Below are 20,903 nucleotides of genomic sequence, written 5' to 3'. Positions count from 1 at the left end.
GCGCGCTCCCGATCGAATGCGTTTATCGTCAACATCAGTCTATAGGGGCTCAGACATGTGAGAGTCGGCTGAGTTGACCCAGAGATTCAACTCGGGGGACGGGGACGCCGCTCGGTGCGTGAGGATCCCCTCGTGGACCTCTCACTCTGCGGCCCTCGCCGGGCGCATCGTCTCCGTTGCGGTTCGCCGGGATTGAAACGTCACTGATAGTTCTCGCAGATTTTATGTCATCTGATCGACCAAGTTTGATCGGCCGTTTTGAGAACTCCGATCAAAACCGATAATGGGAATATCGGCCGATATGGATCGGCGCCGATCAGATCGGGGCATCCCTAATATATATATATATAGAGACACACGTGACAGCTGAACCTGCAGGATGTATCATTACCACCACTGTCACAAGCACTTGTCACACTTCACCATCACCATATGCTGCATGTCATTGTTTAGATGTAACAATCGATCTGATATGCAGATGTTACATAGATGCTTGATAAATTATTCTGCTGCAGTTACCTTCTGAGAACATAGATGGACTGAGTCCATGGTCCAGGATCTCCCACAGCTCTCTTAAGGAGCGCAGTGACTCCTCTGATGACAGACCCACGTCCACCGAGCTCTGTGACCGGCTGGGTGTGTTCTCCTTTCTCTGGGAGGGGAGACAGATGTTTTACTTACACGCTGTGAGAAGAGTCTGAAATCATAGAGATAGCTGGACGTGAATTTAAAAAAAGAAAGAAATATATTTTCTGTACTTTCTGTACCTCCCAGAACATTACTATTATTCTAAACAAGTTTTGGACTTAAATATGGACTATTGCTTATCAGTGAATGCAATATTGACTATGCCGTTACCTCAGGCCTGTGTGAGGCTTCATGTCCCTGGGACCGAGGCTTGGCAGCCCCCTGTGTGCTGCTTCCAGGTGGGAGGCGGTCAGCCAGCGGGCCAGCGCTCTGCCTCAGAGCGTACTGCAGCTCCTGAAGGCACCAGAACATTAGTGGAGAAGCCCTAATCCCTCTGAGGTCCTTCACACTGTGTTCTGTGGTTCTGGACATGTGTGTAGAGGACCGGGGACCCCCGACCTGTCCCCATTATATACTGATGTTGTGTGATTCTGCTTCTAGGGGCACCCCCTGCCCCCCCCCCCCCTAGTGGATGCAGCTCATCACTAACACCAGCTTTGTGGACTCAGCCTGTGAAGTCTGGTTTGAAGACACGTCTTCTGAATGCTGTATGGACCAGTGTGTCTTCATGTCTGTTTTCATGCATTCCAGTCATTGAAAGTGAAAGTTAGTCACCAAACCGGTACGTCTTTAGGCTGTGAGACTGAGAGAAAGGCCAACCGGCCTTCAGAAGAGGAGCTGCAGTATCTACACCCTGAACTCAGGCAAACAAGATTCTCATGTCTAGCGTGCCGTTACCACTCGGGTCTCTTTCCTCGTGAATGTGAGGAGGCACACAAGGAGGGAGATACTGTACAGCTGTGTAATGTAGAGGAGCCTCCGAAGAACAGTGAGTTGATGAGTGGGAGCAGATACCTGTGTGGTGAGCTGGTACTGCAGCTGCTCCAAAGCAAACAGCCGATCAGGCTGCTCTCCTCGCCTCCTCTCTGGCTCCACTGGCTCTGTTAGACACACACAGTTATTTTACATTGAGATCATAAGCTTCTTACTCCCCTAGCCCCTAGCTCCTCATCTTCTGACTCAGCACGTAAAGCTTTTTATCCAAGGTCTGACGTCATCGATCATGTTCTAATCCTGTAGGAGGTGTTAGGTTGTCGTGGATTTTATGTACACTTTCACATGTAAATAAGGAAGTCTTATGTTTGAAATAATGCATATAGAAAGATAATTTACATAGTGGATATTAGGGAGGAATATTCCGATTAATGTATTAAGAAGCATAGACAAGTATGATCACTGTATTATATGTGTAACTGTAATGTTGATTTTATGAGGTTTATTGTTATCACAACTGTAGGATGTGGATAGTATGAATGAGATTGGTTTTATTATGGTAGAGGTGCGTTTCCCTTGAGATCCTAGCTGGTTTCCTGTTTAGGCTCTTATTCTGAAGTCTAAAACCGGGGGTAGGGCCAGTGTTGCCAGGTCCGCGGTTTTCCCGCGGAATTGGGCTACTTTTGAAGTGTTGCCGCGGGTTGAATTTTTTGTCCGCTGGTTCGGGTAGACCTATTTTGCATGCAAATTACATGAATATCTTTAAATAAAAATCCATATTTAAAATGAAATAATTTATTTATTCCCAAATCCTACCAAACTGACTCCAGATCAGCACGTACACGCCGACACATCCGCGCGCACAGTTGAGCACGCTCTCACTAGTCGTCGCACACAAACTGGGAGCTTTAAGCTCACTAAATGGAGACTAAGTACTAATCTTATTTGCGAGACATTAGATTGGCTGTCTGATTATTGGAGGTCGACAGAAACTTTAAAGCAACCAGAAATGACTGTCAAATAAATACTCTTAAATGCATCCCTAGTGTTGAGACTTCTTCCACAAAACACATTGCTCCATCCAGACTCTTTTGAACACCCTTTGACTCTTTTAGAGGCAAGGAGAGAGGAGGTATCCTTTGCCTTTAATCGGGTGGCTATGACGCTTGGATTGGAAACTGTTGTGGTAATTGGTCATGTGATCTGATCGGGCAGTAAAACGTGTTTACAGACTAACAATAACACTCATAACTATCATTGTGTGTTCATGATCGTGACGGTGTAGATTAAGTTAAACTTCAAAGTGGAAACAGAAATAAACAGAACCAACGGTGGCTCTGTCACCTGAAAATGACCAAAATGCACCCTCTCACCTCTCTCACATGCCCACTGAGAGGAGGCACAGCGCGAGGAAGTAAAACTGACAAATACCAGGATGTTCTGCATCCGGCGTGCTTTTCTGACCCACAATCCTCTGCGCAGTTCAAGGTGCAGTTATGAGGAAGAAGTATGTTGCAATTGAATGGATTCTGCATCCAGCAGTGTGGACTAAAATTACAAAGAAGAAGGCTGTGTCTACTACCGCGCACTTAACGAAGTACACTGCAATGCAGTGCACTGCAATTCAGTGCACTGCATTGCAGTGTACTGCGTCGCTGATGAAGTGCTGTCTCAAATGGAACACTTAACCGTTAACCACTTGGCGGAAGTGACGGACGCAAATCTGTTCACGGCACCCGCGAAATTAAGCCGGGAGTGACATATGCAAATCTGTTTGCGATACCCTAACCCTTAGTGACAAAATGAATGCACTTCTTGCCCTCTTGTTGTCCCTTGTTTACCTTTCTCCACCCCATGTGGAAACTGCGATACCTCCACAATCGCGGCAGGAGCCTCCGCCTTCTGGCTGAAGTCGAGATGGTATATGTAAATTTAATTGTGATTTTGCCTTACCTTCACAGCATAGCTTCATGTAGTAGTTGCAATTAAATTCTCCTCGCTAGGTATGCTAAATTCTCAATTATCTTTGTCAGAAGTAGCCTTCTTCTTTGCAATCCACATAACCACCATATGGAAATAAAACATGACAAATCTGTACATGTTTGTCCCAGATTCCAATTAGTTTTAAGAATTATCCACTGAAATGATAGGCATCATCTGGGTGAATTCACACAGTAATAGGCCTACTTTGACTGACTGTACTTTTATACACATCTCTGTTGTAGTGAAGTTCACCCTGATACAGGAATCAATTAGCAATTGAACACACAGGCATATTAATTATTGTTACAAACATGCATCAATTCTAATATAAATCAGAAAACGCAATAAAAGACTACAAAACCTCAATGACAACATTTTATTGATAAAATGACTTACATATTAATATAATCTTCCCCTCCCCTCCCCACACTCTACAGCAGCCACCCAGTCCCAGGCGGCGCTGCCGTATCAATGTTGCAATGCCACTGCTGGCGTTGTATTGTGATGGCCACAGTGACATGAGGGTGGACTTCAGGCTCACCGAGTCATTCAACGCCCTCATGGCTGTGCTGGGCACTGACTGACCACGGTTGGGGCCCCGAGATCTCCTGTCTAGTTTTTATTTGTTGGCTTGCCAGCGCCACCTCCTATCGGGTGGTGGCCAGGGCCTTCGACAGGCCCCGGGGCTCAGTGCATGATGCCAGGGTCCTGAATAACAGCCCCATCTTCTATGAGCAGTCATCCCCTCCACCAGGATACTGTATCCTTGGGGATGGTGGCTACCCCTGCCTGTCCCAACCCATCTGCCTCATGACCCCCTTCAGGCAGCCTGTCCGCAACCACCTCCAAGCTACAACTGCTGCCTGTCAAAGGCGAGGTGTGTTGTGGAGAGGTCCTTCGGGATACTTAAGACGCGATGGCGGTCCATCTTCTTAAAGGCCCTGGAGGTGGATGTGAGGTGCCAGAGGTCATTGGAGCCAGATGCAGATGTCGGGAGGGCAGCAGAGGACCAGCACCAGCACCTCCAGGAAACGTCTCTGGGGCAGGAAACAGAAATAGGATAGCCATTCAGTGCTCTGTCCCAGACCACGATTACATTTAAATTAATACATACACGACATTAAAAAAACAACACAACGATGATTGAAAGCTACAATTATTTCAAGAAGGACAAGCTTAGATAGCGATCGTAACGGTATTAATTATCGGGCGGCGTGTTGGTAAACGTTCGCGGTGTCATGTTAACCCGTTATTAAACTGAGCATATCCATTGTTAATCCATAATTAAAATTGCTATTTCGATTGTTTAACAGAACAGCCGTTGTTTAACACTGTCCGATGACTGACATAGCTATCTGTCGTCGGACTTGCCGCTGGAGCAAGCGCCTGGAGCCGACCTGCCCCGCTCGTCAAGCGAAAAGTGTCCGATAAAAGTGCACCTTCGTCGGACTGGCCGGGTGGTGGATTACCCAGCTAGCTTATCATAACTGCCATGGAGATCCAATGGCATCTAATGCTACCTAGGTATGATCACTAATCTGAGAATGGCATGTTAGTAGTACATTGTAATACCAGTACAATGTGTAATTACCGCTGATACTTACATTACGGTCTGTAGCTTCGTGGTCTACCGCTTGTGCTGTCCGCCATTGTTTTAGAAATAAAATGAAAAGCTGGCGAAAGGGCTCCTCCTCTTCCGCTACGTCGCCAAGATGGCGGCCGCTTAGTGCGAGTAGTGTCCATCGTTTTACACTACATTTTTGGCCCGTTTGCAGTGCACCATCCGGGTACTTTCAGTGCACTGAATTTTGCTGGTTTTGTCAGTGTGGCGCACTTCGAGCACTTCGAGCACTGAAAGTCAGTGCTCGAAGTGCTCAAGTGCGCGGTAGTAGACACAGCCGAAGTCTCCTCTGTTGGATGAGTGTGATACTCCACTCATCTGTGAATCAAGCTGAGAAAAACAACTGACGGCGTATGCAGAGAATTGCTGGAAGGGTGCATTTACAATATTTAAAAAGATGTAGAAATGTCCTTCAAATAAAAGAGAACATGTGTTTGTTGGTTGTAGATGTTAGCTGTGGTACCGTGTAAACAAACAAACCCAACAGACTGCCGTGCGTGTCTGATGCTGGACCCAGTGGTCCAGCGGCGGTGGTCTGGGCTCGGAGGCGGTTCCCCATCTCTATCAGCTGCTGCTTGTCTTTGCTCAGACGGGCGATACAGGACGCGGCCCGCTTCAGCCTGGAGCGCAGCAGAGGGGGGTCGCCCTGATCCCCCCGCACGGTTTCTAACAGACCGGCGGCCATCAGACCCGAGGCCTGCCACCGGCGCAGATTCAGGTTCTCCTCCTGGAGCCGTCGCAGCAGTGCACTCTGGGAGGAAGACAAGCTGGAACGTGAGGGAACCGGCTTGCTGCAGCAGCTGGATCCCTCCCCATCATCTCAGAGCTGACCCAGAGTTACACAGGACCGAGACACAATAGAAAGGACTGGTCTCGTCCCACTGAAGAGGACCGTCGGTTTGACTCCACACCACTGATCCCAGCAGCCACCTGGGCATGACCCCTTCAATAGTTTACCTGCTCCCACTCCGTATGTATGTCCTCCTGCTCCGCCAAAGCAGAGACGTTGGCCCTCTTCTCTGAACACTGACCACCTGAGGACAGAGGCGAACGAAAGGAGAGTCACAGTTTAAGTCATTAAAGCAAAAATCTTATAATATATATATATAGATTGTTTTTAAGTGTCACTGTGTGTTGATACCCCAGCCAAAGTGTATATTTTAGTAACATTAATGTTAAGTATATTATTGGAATGAAATTCCAATGTTTCACAATGAAAGCCTTGTTAGGGAATGAAGGTCCTCTGAAATGCTACGGGACTCTGATGGATACAGGAAGTAAGAAGTTTGTATGACAGCATCATTTTGCAGCAACTGCTACTGAAATATGAGCATAACAACTTAACCAGTGAGGCTTGTCTCTCGTAGGAGCCTGCTTTACATATAGGAAGCAGCTAGATAAGGGCCCCGGGGACTATTGGAGAATGTACATAAACTTATATGCGAGCGCAAGAAGAACATAAGCATTGATTAATACATGTAAATCTGTCCTTCTTTACACATGACATCTATTGCACCTGTCCATCCTGGAGAGGGATCATCCTCTGTTGCTCTCCTGAAGGTTTCTTCCCTTTTTTTCCCCCTGAAGGGTTATTTGGGAGTTTTTCCTGGTCCGATGCGAGGTTTTGGGGCAGGGATGTCTATGTGTACAGATTGTAAAGCACTCAGAGAGAAATTTGTAATTTGTGAAATTGGGCTCTACAAATAAACTGAATTGAATTGAATGTGTTCAAAGAATTTTTTTCACTGAATGTTTTGAGAAATAGTTTTCCTTAATAATTTAGCTTCCAAATCCCTTGCCTTTTCATTATTGAACTAGAATGGGCACTCGGTAGAGCGCATACCTTCGCATATCACAAGATTGGGCATTGAATTATGAACATTTTGGCATTAGTTGCATGCCAATTGGATACAAATTGACCGTGCTATGGTAAAAAGAAGATTTTGACCTTTCCTTGACCTTGACCTTTGACCCGATCGATCCCAAAATCTAATCAAATGGTCCCCGGATAATAACCAATCATCCCACCTAATTTCATGCGATTCAAGAAGATTTTTACCTTTTCATGACCTTGACCTTTGACCCGATCGATCCCAAAATCTAATCAAATGGTCCCCGGATAATAACCAATCATCCCACCTAATTTCATGCGATTCGGTTTAAAACTTTTCTTGTTATGCGAATAACACGCATACAAATAAATAAATACACGGCGATCAAAACATAACCTTCTGCATTTTCAATGCGAAGGTAATTACACTTTTGTTCATGCAGGGCCAGTAAAGCTTTCACAGAGTTGCTCGTGAGCCACCATGCAGGATACCTTCTGTAGGTCCCTGCTTCTGCAGATGTGTGTTGTCTGGAAGTAAAGGGGCCAGATGTTCTGTGGCGCTGGCCGGGCTGGGCTTCCTCGTGGCGTCTTCAAGCTGCCCCTCCAGATGCCTGCACCGAGCTGTTAGTAGGGACACCTGCTCCAGAGTGTAGTCTGTGGACAGTTTCACAAAGATCATTCAGACCGGCCTGTAGCAAGTCTTCATTTCGACCTGAGGAGTGTTTAAAGCCTGACATTAAGCTTTATGAAGGAGCAGAGTAATGCATGTAAGGCTGAGGCCGTGAGGTCCTGAGCGACCCATTTCGGCCCGGCCCAAGCAGCTGTCCCCACATGCTTTAACACCTCCATCATGCCGAGGCCCAAACACTCCACTGCCTTTATGCTGTGAAATGTTCATCAAAGCTGCAGTTTATCTCTTGCATACCCTCCTGATACTGAAGAGAATATTGTTCACTTCATATTGGCCTTCTTCTACACTGTAGCCTAATAAAGTTTGACTGTGCAAGAGGAATTTACTAGGCTACCTGTAGTAGGCTAAAGAACTATAAAATCATCGCCAGGATGTAAAAGAAACATTTATTTTTAGACACATGCATAGGCTAAATACAATAGCCTAAGCACATAAAGATCACCCGTTAAAAAGGAGAGATTTATGAGATTCAGAGCATTTATTTTTTATTTTACATTCTCTTGTGTAACTGGACGGTTCCCCGAGCACGGAGACGCTCTGGACAGGAACTGTCCCCCCTCTGAGCCCGCAGCATAGGTCTGCAGCGTAGATCTGCAGCGTAGGTCTGCAGCGTAGGTCTGCAGCGTAGGTCTGCAGCGTAGGTCTGCAGCGTAGGTCTGCAGCGTAGGTCTGCAGCGTAGGTCTGCAGCGTAGGTCTGCAGCGTAGGTCTGCAGCGTAGGTCTGCAGCGTAGGTCTGCAGCGTAGGTCTGCAGCGTAGGTCTGCAGCGTAGGTCCGGTGCGATTAGCCCCAGCGGAGGCAGATTAGGCCTCCACCTGGTACCGTTACCTGAGCGCACTCCCCCACTCCCCTCTGCAGCTGAGCCTAACCACGCCCCGCCACCACATCTTGTTTGACTGAAGCATGCCACCTGTCCAGCAACAACTTCCTGTGATGGTAGCCTACTCATGATGGAAGGAGACTCTGGTGGCTCCAGGAAAACAGGGCAGACTCAGCATGTTTCATGTTTTATCACCATTCGTGTACATTTGACTGATGCAGAGAAGCGTGTTTCACAGGGCGGATGGTGATTTTGGGGTCGTCTGGAGCTCATGGGGAGAGTGGTCGTCTCATGACCACAAGGTACCCGGTTGGATCCCCGCTCTTCCTATAGTTCATGTTGAAGTGTCCTTGAGCAAGGCACTGAACCCCCAGTTCCTTCACTGCAGCCCACTGCTCCTTAATACCTGAGGATGGGTCAATTCAGAGAAGAGTTTACCCTCGGGATCAATACAAGTGTCCCTTTCTTTCTGTTTGAGTTGTATCAAGCAGCCTATGGAGGATGGACACCGCCACGCTCTGAATTCCTGACAGACTTTACAGTTTACAGTCTGTTTTTCACACATTTACCGTCAGGGCTGGTCAAGTAATCTTCATACATTCAATACAGCGCAGCGCGGCCGTCATGTACCGACAAAGCCAGCTGAACCTGCTGCAGCAGAGAATTCTACAAAGAGCAACATGTGAGAACAGTTACCTACAGCCAAGATGGGACTGCATTAAAGAATCTACTCAAGATGGCGGTGCGGCTCGAAGCTAACGGTGCCAACAACGCTAACAGTACATGCTGCTGCAAAAGTGACGGCAGAGCTAGGGGGGGGTGGGGGGGGGGGGCTACGCCTCAGCAGCGAAGGCGCGGGTCTGCACGGCGTTACCAGCTGCATGAGAGCGGCAGCCCTGAGCTAACCTGTGGGGCTCTGATGCACCAAAGGAATGTGTGCCAAGTTCAACAGGATAACCTGCTAAATAAACAGTAAAAGTACATAGAATTAGGCAAAACTTACATCTTTCGAGTTTGAAATTGGCACACGACAGTCGGCGTCTTCAGTGCCGTGTGCTCCAGTTGTTTTGGGGACATGTCAGTCAAAAGTCTTCACTTCATCAGCAGAGTTGCAGCGATAGTGAGATCAGATACCGGTCTGATACCGACTGGAACAGCTGGCCAATCTGCATTACTTTGCTATATTGTGTTTTACGACATTTAGAAAGCAGTGTTTAAGTCGAGTCTGATTGGTTTCCTTTAGCATAAAAGACCCGTTTCCCATGACAAGCGGGGCAAACGGCTTATTACCCAACGCCATCAGTATCAGGCCTGAAAGGGTTGATCGGTGTAGCCCGAGTCTTCACACCCTCAGCTGGTCAGCATGAGTTCTGGTGCTAGTTTGTTGTCAGGGAGACGATAGCCAGGAAACATCAATGTCAGACACTCATCGGGGAGGCCACATGTTGGAGGTGATCCCCATCTTACCTCACATCGAGCTACATGTCTGACTAACTCGTCATATTGTGGTCGTCTGTAGACACACTGGGGACACGTCAATGTGGAAAAGCCATGAACAAAATATGTCCCCTTGAAGATACTCCAGAACTAGAAGGCGTTGTGCAACATATTCATTGAGATGTCTGAAGTTGTATTATTAGTTTAATCTAAGTCACAAAGTAAATATGTGTGACAGTGGCTCCTTGAGCTACACATTAAAAAGGTCAGTGTAGCTTGCCAAAGTACATGCAGTTATGAATATGAAAATCATCAACCATGTTAGTACAGAAGAGCGCTCTGCACACCTGCTGGGCTGACTTTGAAGGAGGTGTTTGTGGATTGGTCCAGTGGTCCGGTTGCCATCTGAGGGGTTGCTGGAGGAGGGATGGGGGGCTGGCCTGGCTGAGGAGAGGAGGCCTGAGGAGGAGGTGGGAGACGGTTGAGACCCTCCATGTCCTTCCTCATCTGAGTAACCACGGCTCGCAAGACGGCGTTCTGCTGCTGTAGACAAGACATCTCCTCTGATGCCAGAGAATCTACCTTTGGTGTGAGACCCTGTGGGAGGAGGAAAACAATTCAGGTTATTTTATATAGCCCAATATCACAAATTATGAATTTTCCTCAGAGTGCTTTACAATCTGTACACATACGACATCCGTGACCTTTGACCTCACATCGGATCAGGAACAACTCCCAAGAAATAGAAAACAGACGGTGGACTGTAACAGTACATGGTCGTGTATCAAGTCACTGATGTTTCACATTTCTTTGTTCATTATTTGCTCATCTCAGTTTTCATTGCATTCATTCATCATCACATTCACTCACTCCCTTTAGTATGTTTATTAGTTATTAGTTGTGTATGTGTAACAGAGTTAATGATTCCACTTCACTGGCCATTATTTGCAAGTATTACTGTTATTACTATTCCATATAATTTATATATTGTTTCTTCTTATATTTTATTATTCCCCGGCTGTGAACGCCTCGGGATCCCCCAGAATGAGCTGGAAAGTGTTGCGGGTGAGAGGGAAGTCTGGGTCAGCCTGCTGGGTCTGCTTCCTCTGAGACTAAGCAGATGAGAATGGACGGATGGCTGGTATTATTCTCTCTTTTTATTTATCATTTACAATGTATTTTTAGTTTCCCACTGGGACTAGTGTTGTGACATTAGCGCCCTCTGCTGGGCCCCTGCAGACGTGGGCGGGTCGCCCGTGAGCTCTCTCTTGTCTTGTCTGCCTGATTAAACGGCTGTTGGAGACAAATCCAGGACAATAGTTCCGTTTGTTTAAAAAAAGAGAGTTGAACCTGAAAAGTTTTGGTCTTGAACGTTGACGAATTAAACAATTTATTTGAAATTAAAATAAGTGTATAAAGAGCTTCTGGGGGGATAAATGTAATTTTTATTCAGTTATGTTTTATTTTTAAAATAAAATATATTTTTTTCATTTTTCAGTAGCAGATTTTATATTGTCAACTTTCAATCATTTTTTCACAGTTTCGAATTCCATTTTTTTTGGTTCAAATCTTTTTCCCAGGTTCAAATTTTGTTTTCACTTTTAGATCTTTATAAAGAAAACGCAGTTAATGATGATTATTAGTGATATATTGACTAATGTGAGTGTTACATTAATAGCAATCTGTAGATCCTTCAGTTTCTTCTAAGCTCAGCAGTAGGAGACTCAAAACAGGGTCAGACGCCGGACGTCTTAATGGGAACTGTGTGTCCAGATATTGGTCGCCTTTTAATAAGTCATATTTTAATGGTACCTTTTCTAATATTACGGGGTACAGAATTAACTAAAGGTATTGTTGAATTACTGGTAGTTTTTCTAATAGTACGGGGTAGAAAATGAACAACTGAAGGTATTGTTGAACTACTGGTACCTACCTAACATCACGGGGTACCAAATCTAAGAACTCTAATGGACAATGGGCTGAGTCCATCAGGACGGAACCCGGGGTCAAGACGTTCGTAATCGTTAATGGTTCTATCTGTGGGCCCGGGATGAGGTGGATGTGTTCTCACCTGCACTGCCTGGTCTCTCTCTGACCTTACAGAACGTAGGAGGACAGTCAAGTCCTGCACGTCTTGTTCTCTCTCCTTCAGCTCTGCTTTCGCCTGAAAGAGACCAACATGTCAGCGTTTATGAGATCGGAGTGAGACGAGGAGAAAGGTGATGTTGTGATCTTTGCAATAAAACATCTTTGATGTGACGAGTCTAAGACGTCCATAGCGTCTTCATTCGGGGGTTAGGGTTAGCTTAGCTTGAATGTCAGCTCATCTACTGCTGCAGAGGAAAGGAAGCAGGAGGGAGAGGCAGAACAGACACAAGGGACAGGCTCATGGCCACGCAGCACAAATGAGTCCCTGAAGGAAGTTGGTTCATGAATGACTTCAACCATATTGTATATAATGACAATGTATATTTGTTATTATTAGGGCCCGAGCTCTAGGGATGGGTATCGTTTGGTTTTTTCCGATACCGGTGCTAAACCGGTACTTTTAAAACGATACCAGTGCCTGAACCGATACTTTAAAAAAGAAGAAGCACAAAACGACGATTGACAATGACGACATTAAAAACCTCTTCGCCCAGATTCCCTGTATCAAACTGTCACGCACGTAGCTCGTAGCTAGCGCAAGCTACAAGCTAGCGTAATTTAAACATGTTTATAATGGCTAATTTATAATTTGTTGGCCTACTTTTATGAATGCAAGACTTGCAATCAACGTTACGGTACTAATCTGAGTTCAGGCTGCTCTTATCATCATCGGTCGCCACGCGTTCAGGGGGACCGTCTCCCCATCACTCTCCGAGCGGAGGACCTAATTATTCTTTAAATGTTTGTTAGGTGGGGGTAGGTATGAAACCTCAATCCTTTATTGGTTCTGTCCAAAATGTTTATTATTATTACCGTACGTGTTTCGGCTTAATCTTTGTTTTTAATCAGATCAGTTTCGAATTTTGGTCAGACCGATCAAAAGACCGTAGTTATAAAAGCTTGAGGTTTCATCAAACCACGTGGAGGTTGTGACGTTTGGCCTAAGGGGTGTCACCTCATGAGATGGCCGGTGTGGATGAAGATCAAGCCCACCAGCCAAACTAGTTGCAGATTCTAAATGTATCACGCTCCAAGGCTGCCGCTCGCTACCCATCAGACGGCTTGGACTCGTCTGTGATGCGCTCTGCATGCGGGGGCGCACGGCGTCCGTGTGTCGGCACTACGGTGTGACCATCTGCTTCTGGCATCACGCATCGGAGGAAGATTGTGCAACCGCCTGTGACCGCCTGTGACGGCTCATTCTGAGGTAAGCAAAACACACCGAGTCTCGTTCTCAGGTGACTATACACGAAAGAAAACATACTTAGAGATATGATATTCCATTTATGAACGCCGTTCTTTTAAAACGTTCAATTTGAATGTGCCTCAGAGGGCTTTACAATCTGTACACGCATGACATCCTGTCCCGGGACCTCACATCGGATCAGGAACAACTCCAGAAAAAACAGAAAAGAAAGCGGAAAAGGGGGAGAAACATTCAGTATTAGTGCGTTTTTAAGCCGGGATAATGGTGACATGAAATGTGCATTGAACCCATCCTCAGCATTGGGAGCAGGGGCCTGCTATAAAGGGCCCGGGTTCAGTGTGTTGCTGAGGGACAGCGACCCGCTCCCCCCACTGAGCTACAGCCGCCCTCTGCATAACCTGTTAACCTGTACCATCCTCTCTTATGTGCATAATCAGGAGAGAGCTGCACCTTGCCATCACACAAGCAGGGCTCCCCCTATACAGTATGCAGTACCGCCGCCTGGTGGTACTGTATACTTATACAGTAAGATGTCACATTGGTGCCATTTGATTGGCTTCCACATAATTTTAAAAACTGTTGCATCAGAGTAAATCTAGCTCAGTATATTTAAATCTGTCCTTCTGTACACATTATATCTATTGCACCTGTCCATCCTGGAGAGGGATCCTCCTCTGTTGCTCTCCGGAAGGTTTCTTCCCTTTTTTTCCCCTGAAGGGTTATTTGGGAGTTTTTCCTGATCCGATGTGAGGATTTGGGACAGGGATGTCTATGTGTACAGATTGTAAAGCACTCCGAGACAAATTTTTATTTGTGAAAATGGGCTATACAGATAAACTAAATTGAATTGAACTGAATATACTGATCTTACTGAAGCAGCATCCGCTTCAGAACACAGGCGAGGTGAACCCCACTGTGCATGTGTACCAGTAGAGCAACGTGCACTGTGCAGAGGGGGGGGGGGGGTCGTGTCATGCATGAGGGGCTGACCTGGTCTCGAGCCTGGGTCAGGTCTTGTATGAGCTGCTCATTGGCGAGGTAGTGTTGGGCCTTCATGTCCTCACAGCGTCTCTGCCAGTCCACCTGGACCTGGACCTGCATCTGATCCAAGACCCTCTCTCTCTTCAGACCAGCACTGAGCTGCTGCTTGTACCTGATGACACACACAAGCAAACAAACACAAAAACACACACACACACACACAAAGATGATATAAATCATTACAAGCCATTTATGTTTGTTTTTGTTTGGTTGGACCTCCCACCACTAGGGGGCGTAGGGTCACTGCCAATTAAGACAAGTCAATACAATCAGGAGGAGCACTGGGGCCAGGTGTTGATAGATTTTGACCATGGGAGAACAGGTGACAATGTGTTTTGATTTCTTTCATTTTTTGGGAACAGACAGATGGGTTTGGATAAGGAACGTATGTTTAGGTTGGTGTTTGAAGCCGTACAACTTTATGAATAAATAACGCTTCACATTACAGACTGGACATTGCATCTGTTGATTGCACATGTCAAAACTAAACCTCCAAGCAACCAAAGAGACCTTTATGATAAGCAACAGGGTCACGACATCATTCATTAATTCATATCTCAAATGTAACCTCTTGGTACTAAACAAATGTATCTTCCTCTCCCTTGCTTCCTGCTCCTCGTGTCCTCTCACCTCTCTGTCTCCTTCCTGCTCCTCGTGTCCTCTCTCCTCTGTCTCTTTTCTGCTCCTCATGTCCTCTCTCCTCTCTGTCTCTTTCCTGCTCCTCGTGTCCTCTCTCCTCTCTGTCTCTTTCCTGCTCCTCGTGTCCTCTCACCTCTCTGTCTCTTTCCTGCTCCTCGTGTCCTCTCTCCTCTCTGTCTCTTTCCTGCTCCTCGTGTCCTCTCTCCTCTCTGTCTCTTTCCTGCTCCTCGTGTCCTCTCACCTCTCTGTCTCTTTTCTGCTCCTCGTGTCCTCTCACCTCTCTGTCTCTTTTCTGCTCCTCGTGTCCTCTCTCCTCTCTGTCTCTTTCCTGCTCCTCGTGTCCTCTCTCCTCTCTGTCTCTTTCCTGCTCCTCGTGTCCTCTCTCCTCTCTGTCTCTTTCCTGCTCCTCATGTCCTCTCTGTCTCTTTCCTGCTCCTCGTGTCCTCTCTCCTCTCTGTCTCCTTCCTGCTCCTCGTGTCCTCTCACCTCTCTGTCTCCTTCCTGCTCCTCGTGTCCTCTCTCCTCTCTGTCTCTTTCCTGCTCCTCGTGTCCTCTCTCCTCTGTCTCCTTCCTGCTCCTCATGTCCTCTCTGTCTCTTTCCTGCTCCTCATGACCTCTCTCCTCTCTGTCTCTTTCCTGCTCCTTGTGTCCTCTCACCTCTCTGTCTCCTTCCTGCTCCTCGTGTCCTCTCTCCTCTCTGTCTCTTTCCTGCTCCTCGTGTCCTCTCTCCTCTCTGTCTCCTTCCTGCTCCTCATGTCCTCTCTGTCTCCTTCCTGCTCCTCGTGTCCTCTCTCCTCTCTGTCTCTTTCCTGCTCCTCGTGTCCTCTCTCCTCTCTGTCTCCTTCCTGCTCCTCATGTCCTCTCTGTCTCTTTCCTGCTCCTCGTGTCCTCTCTCCTCTCTGTCTCCTTCCTGCTCCTCGTGTCCTCTCACCTCTCTGTCTCCTTCCTGCTCCTCGTGTCCTCTCTCCTCTCTGTCTCTTTCCTGCTCCTCGTGTCCTCTCATCTCTCTGTCTCCTTCCTGCTCCTCATGTCCTCTCTGTCTCTTTCCTGCTCCTCATGTCCTCTCACCTCTCTGTCTCCTTCCTGCTCCTCCCCAGCTCAGCGTGGAATTTGGTCTCCCTCTGGTGCAGGGCGATGATCTCGGTATCCTTGACAACCATCTCACTGGAGACCTGACTGATGTACTTGTCCCAGCCAGTCTGGGTGGCTTCCACCTCTGAGCGAAGCCTTTGGAAAACACACACACACACACACACATAATCACACACAGACTCACACCCTGAATGAGCAGCCACATGCAGCAGGTGTGTGTGTGTGTGTGTGTGTGTCTTCCTCACCTCTGGATAGTGTCCTCTCTCCGTTGCGTGGACTCCTGCAGCTCCTCCTGCACGCCGCGTAGCTGTGCAGCCAGAGCTTGGACCTCCCCCTGCAGCCGGGCACTGTTCTTCTCGGCCGTCTGCAGCCGCTCTCTGTGGGTCCGACGCCGAGCCTCCAGCTGAGCGTCGCGCTCCTTCAGGGCCCGGACCGCCTCCTCGTATCTGTCCACAGACAGAGGGCCGGTGTTTCCACTCGGGTCTCTTATGCACACGGTGACGTGGACAGTTACGATCACAATGAGACACAGGCACAGCTGTGTGAGGCGGCTGAGGAGCTTTAAGAGTGTTGTGGTGGAATTATGTGAAACTATATTCACAAGATGTTTGAAATGACGAGATTCCATAAACAACCTTTAAGCTTCTGAGTATTTCTTCATGCAAGATGGAAAAAGTCTGCAGAACGATGAACGTTCAGCAGAGAAGCACCAATGGCTATATATATATATATATATATGATCAAACATCTAACAAGACATCTGTGACATGAAAAGGTCAGACTTAACTTGTCCTGATCTAGCTAGAACCCCCTGAAGAGAAACCAGGATAAAGGGCCCTCTAATGCGCTCCATTAGAAAGAAAAACATGATGAAGTCTTCTTGGATGCTCTATAGCAGCGGTCAGGAACCTTTTTGACTGGGAGAGCCATAAAAGCCAAATATATTTCATTGAGAGCCATATAGTATTTTTCACGGATAATAAATTAAATATGTCTTGCTTTTAATGCGACTTCTGGTGCTGCATGATGCTACGGGTGACTTTTTCTTTGCTCCGCTCCGATGCGCGCACAGGCCGGCATCGGAGCTCTGCGGCGCGCGAGACGACGAGCCAAGAAGTGTTTCCGCGACACGTAGAGACAGAAATGACATGCTGTTGTGTAGATACGATCAAGAACAGACGTTTAGTTTAATAAAAGAACAAAGACGTCTTTAAGAAAAGGACCTGACATTACTTCTGCTGTACAGGGTGGCGGGCGGAGATTATTTTTTTTTCAACTCAAAATTCTCTGTGAGCCATATGCCGTCACCGGAAGAGCCATAGGTTCCCGACCCCTGCTCTATAGTGAAGATAACATGATGAATTGTCTTCTTGGATGCTCTCTAGTTGAGAAAAGATGTGCATGTTTGTGTGCTACCTGACCCCTTGGAAGGAAGGGTATATAACCACAAAAAGGATAAAATAATTATACACGTATATATTTTTGTGTGTGTAGTTATATACCCTTCCTTCCAAGGGGTCAGGTAGCACACAAACATGCACAGATGTGCATGTAAGGGGGAAAGGTACATCAGAGATGACAGATCATAACGATACATCTGCAGAGCGTTCTGTACGCCTCTGAACAGAAGAGCATGTGTGCAGTGTAACCCACAGCGGTTTCCTCATGCACACCGTTTTTGAAAGTGTGCGTGTGGTTGCACTCGGTTGAAAAGAAAATAAAGTGCAACAAAGAAAAAGGTGTCATTGCCAGCAAAAGCACATTCTCGTGATACAACATGGGATATGATATTCAAACCAGCAACAATTACAACGTGCAGTATTTTTACATTCCAGTGTCCTCCACCAATTCTACATAATAAAAACAATTACAATCAGCTGATGATCACACATCACATCACAACAATTCTGTGTTTCTGATTTCTTATTTTCAAGAGGGAGGAACAAAATTAAATACATGGGATGAGAAAAAGTGAAAAGATCCTCTACTGTCTCTGCACCCAAAATATAGACAACTCTTCTTCCAGCAAAAAACAAATAGAATAGTTCCCACCATGCTGCTGTGCCTGTCATCACACTGCTTTAACCCCGGAGGAGGAGCCAAGCTACAATAAGACCTGAGTTTGTACTCCTGGTTGAACGCACTTATTGTAAGTCACTTTGGATAACAGCGTCTGCTAAATGACATGTCATGTAATGTGTGTAAACAGACATAAACATGGGTTCTACTACAAGGACAAAGGGTAAGAAAGGGAAGAGTTCCTTGAGTGTGAACTGACCAATCACCTGCTGCCTGACCATGTGACACTGAAGCGGTTTAATGAGCCAGCTTTCTTTGAATAAACTGCAGTGTATTACCAGTTTGATCTTATCTGTAATACAATACTACACTTCTGATGTCGATGTATTTATTTACGAGTTGAATGCATGCGGTTCGACGTGCCACATGTCTAGATCACCCAGCAGCGTGGCCTCTGATTGGACAGTCCCAACAGCTCCTGTTCACTTTCCTGAATGAAGAAGATGGCGTCATATTGTCTCCTGTTGCATGTTGGGCCCCGACCCTCAGATGGGAAAGGTCGTGTTGTAGGAGCGCAGGAATGAATGCAGCAGACAGGGCTGGTCTCTTTGGCTGCACACCTCTGAGGACGTTTATCACAAACAAATCACCCGTGACACTGACACCTCGTCACCTTTAACCCCTCAACGCCACTTCGTTGCCCTGGTTACGATACCAGCTCTTAAAGGGACCCTATCACCTATACCGTAAGCCACCCCACTCGTCCTGTGAATGATGTGCTCCATGCTCCCCTACAATCTGTTGATAAGACATTCTGCGGCGCTCTTTTTAGGTTTGCCTAAAATGGCCAGTCCAGAGGAGGGCAGAGTCCAGGTACCTGGTCCAGAACCGTGGCAGAACACCATGCAGCTCCAGTATCTGCTGTGGTGGTACGCACACAGCACAGATGAATACTAGAGGAACCTCGGAGGAAGGCACAATGGACGGAGTGATAGAAAAGAGGCTCAGAGTCTCTGGCGTCACACCGACTGTTGCTCCTCACTGGACGGACTCCTCTGCTCCGTGCACACAGAAAACAGAGACGAGATATCTGATGGTCAGCTTGATCCAGACCAGGTCTCCCAGGTCCTGTTAGGATCCGACCCTTACCCTGAGATCATCCTAACAAAGAGAACTGGGGTCTGGACTGCTTTTTGTTTCTGTTGCCTATAGCAACGGGTACTTCACTGGAAAGGATCTTCACACCTTCTCCAAACAGGTGTGGAGGACACTAGTGATGACAAGCAGACACCGGCCTGTCATGTTGCCTTCTCGCCCACCAGCTCTGACTGACAGGAGTTTTGTGACTCACTTCTTGATGTGGTCCTCCTCCTGTTTCTTCAATGTGGTCTCCATCCATTTCAGCTCGCCCTCAAGCTCCTCTATCCTGAGATACCAGAAAGTCACAACATCATACACACATTTTGAAAACACACACGCACACAGAGTACAGGAGCGTACCTGTGGTCCTTGGCAGCAGTGAGGTCGTTGACCTCCTGCTCTTGCTGTCGCAGCCGGCTCTGTGTCTGCTGACAGAGCTCCTCAGAGGCCGTGAGAGCGTCTGTGGACCGATGCCGAGCCTGGAGGTGAACTTCATTCTCTTCAGACAGCAGCTTCACCTGGACGAGGACACAACACAGGAAGTGGATTAATGGTCAACAAGAAAATCACGTTGTGGCCGTCATCACTTAGATTTATAATACATATCCTGGATATTTACATAAGTGGGGCATTTTGAATAAGCGTATGTGTTGATGTTCATCTCACTGGTATTTATAGACAACACAGGAGGAACAGCGCTCATCACTCTCCTCACCTTCAGCTCACAAGACAGCAGCTCAGAGCGCATCTCATCCGTTCTCAAGTTGAACTCGTGTTCCCGTTCTCGGACTTCACGATCGGAAGCTGCCGTCATCTCCTAATGGACGGAGACAGAGGCCAGAACTGAACACCACACAGCTTCCCTCAGCAGCCTCCTCTCTACGCTGTGTGGTGTGGTACTAATTCAGACTGCTTGGTTGATACGCAGTGCAAACACAAGCACAACGTTTAACTTGTTGTAAAGATGAGCATCAGATCTGTTGGGTCAGAGAATTCATGAGAAAGCTTTTGTGAAACCATGAACACTTCTTTCGTCAGACTGGTGTCGTTTATAGATACTTGTTTCATGCTGCTGTGTTGAGACTCCAATGCGTCGGCCATCTGTGAAACAGAATCTACGCTCGTAGCCACAGGAAGAGTTCAAGCATGCAAACTCAGATGGAACAAATGTTTCCTGGAGCCTTTTGTAAGGACATGAAAAAGATCAGACAACTGATCTGGAACCATCTGTTGTCGAAAACAAGTTTAAAAAAAAAAAATACAGTACGATTAAAACATCTGTAGACAATAAGTCTATTTTGTGTGTGTGTGTATGTGTGTGTCCACCTGTCTCTGTAGGGTCAGGTCTTGTTCCAGCTCTTGTATCCTGCTCTGAAAATCCCTTTTCATCCTTTCATACGCCTCTGTTTGCTTTTGAATGTCACCAGTCATAGAGCTACAATCCAGTCACACACACACACACACACACAACAGACAGACAGACACACAGACGCACACATGGATTGATATACATTAACACTTAAATCCACGATGACAACAGACACACACTCCTCTGATCTCTGCCTTACAGAACCAATGTGTTGGTTCTTATATTTTGGGGTTGTGGCAAAAAAAGAACAGCAAGTAAAGATGTCACTTGTGGAATGAGCAACAATAATGAGTTTTGAAAACTCTCCTGCAGACCTGGACTGTTGGACGCCAGTCTCAATGTGACGTTACACGTTCTGTTTTTAGGTTTGATTTAATATGACACCATACTGCATAGAGTGAAGGC

General features: G+C 46.8%; 1 protein-coding gene and 1 long non-coding RNA gene across 3 annotated transcripts in view; both read right to left on the bottom strand.

Moving 5' to 3' along the window:
* Positions 1-20,903, bottom strand: part of ccdc57 (coiled-coil domain containing 57) — a 28,511-nt gene that overhangs the window by 4,885 nt on the left and 2,723 nt on the right. Inside the window, exons 5-19 of one of the 2 annotated variants that reach the window (XM_056429379.1) lie at positions 20,456-20,564; positions 19,845-19,946; positions 19,490-19,647; positions 19,341-19,415; positions 16,216-16,416; positions 15,947-16,105; positions 14,189-14,351; positions 11,915-12,007; positions 10,191-10,440; positions 7,389-7,550; positions 6,023-6,099; positions 5,546-5,816; positions 1,543-1,628; positions 859-981; positions 521-652 (exon numbers count right to left, since the gene is read on the bottom strand). In XM_056429379.1, coding sequence (XP_056285354.1) covers positions 521-652; positions 859-981; positions 1,543-1,628; positions 5,546-5,816; positions 6,023-6,099; positions 7,389-7,550; positions 10,191-10,440; positions 11,915-12,007; positions 14,189-14,351; positions 15,947-16,105; positions 16,216-16,416; positions 19,341-19,415; positions 19,490-19,647; positions 19,845-19,946; positions 20,456-20,564 — 2,161 coding nt within the window. The remainder of the gene's footprint in view (positions 1-520; positions 653-858; positions 982-1,542; positions 1,629-5,545; positions 5,817-6,022; positions 6,100-7,388; positions 7,551-10,190; positions 10,441-11,914; positions 12,008-14,188; positions 14,352-15,946; positions 16,106-16,215; positions 16,417-19,340; positions 19,416-19,489; positions 19,648-19,844; positions 19,947-20,455; positions 20,565-20,903) is intronic. The other variant, XM_056429381.1, reaches the window with a different exon arrangement.
* On the bottom strand, positions 3,807-5,537 carry LOC130203315 (uncharacterized). The gene is made up of 2 exons (XR_008833484.1): positions 5,049-5,537; positions 3,807-4,481 (listed from the first exon to the last, which is right to left on the bottom strand). It is a non-coding gene; the product is annotated as an uncharacterized LOC130203315 (long non-coding RNA).

Source organism: Pseudoliparis swirei, chromosome 13 (genome assembly GCF_029220125.1).
Source record: "Pseudoliparis swirei isolate HS2019 ecotype Mariana Trench chromosome 13, NWPU_hadal_v1, whole genome shotgun sequence".
NCBI classification, from domain to species: Eukaryota; Metazoa; Chordata; class Actinopteri; order Perciformes; family Liparidae; genus Pseudoliparis; species Pseudoliparis swirei.
Note: the sequence above shows the minus strand (reverse complement) of the source record. Positions and strands in the feature narration are given on the sequence as shown.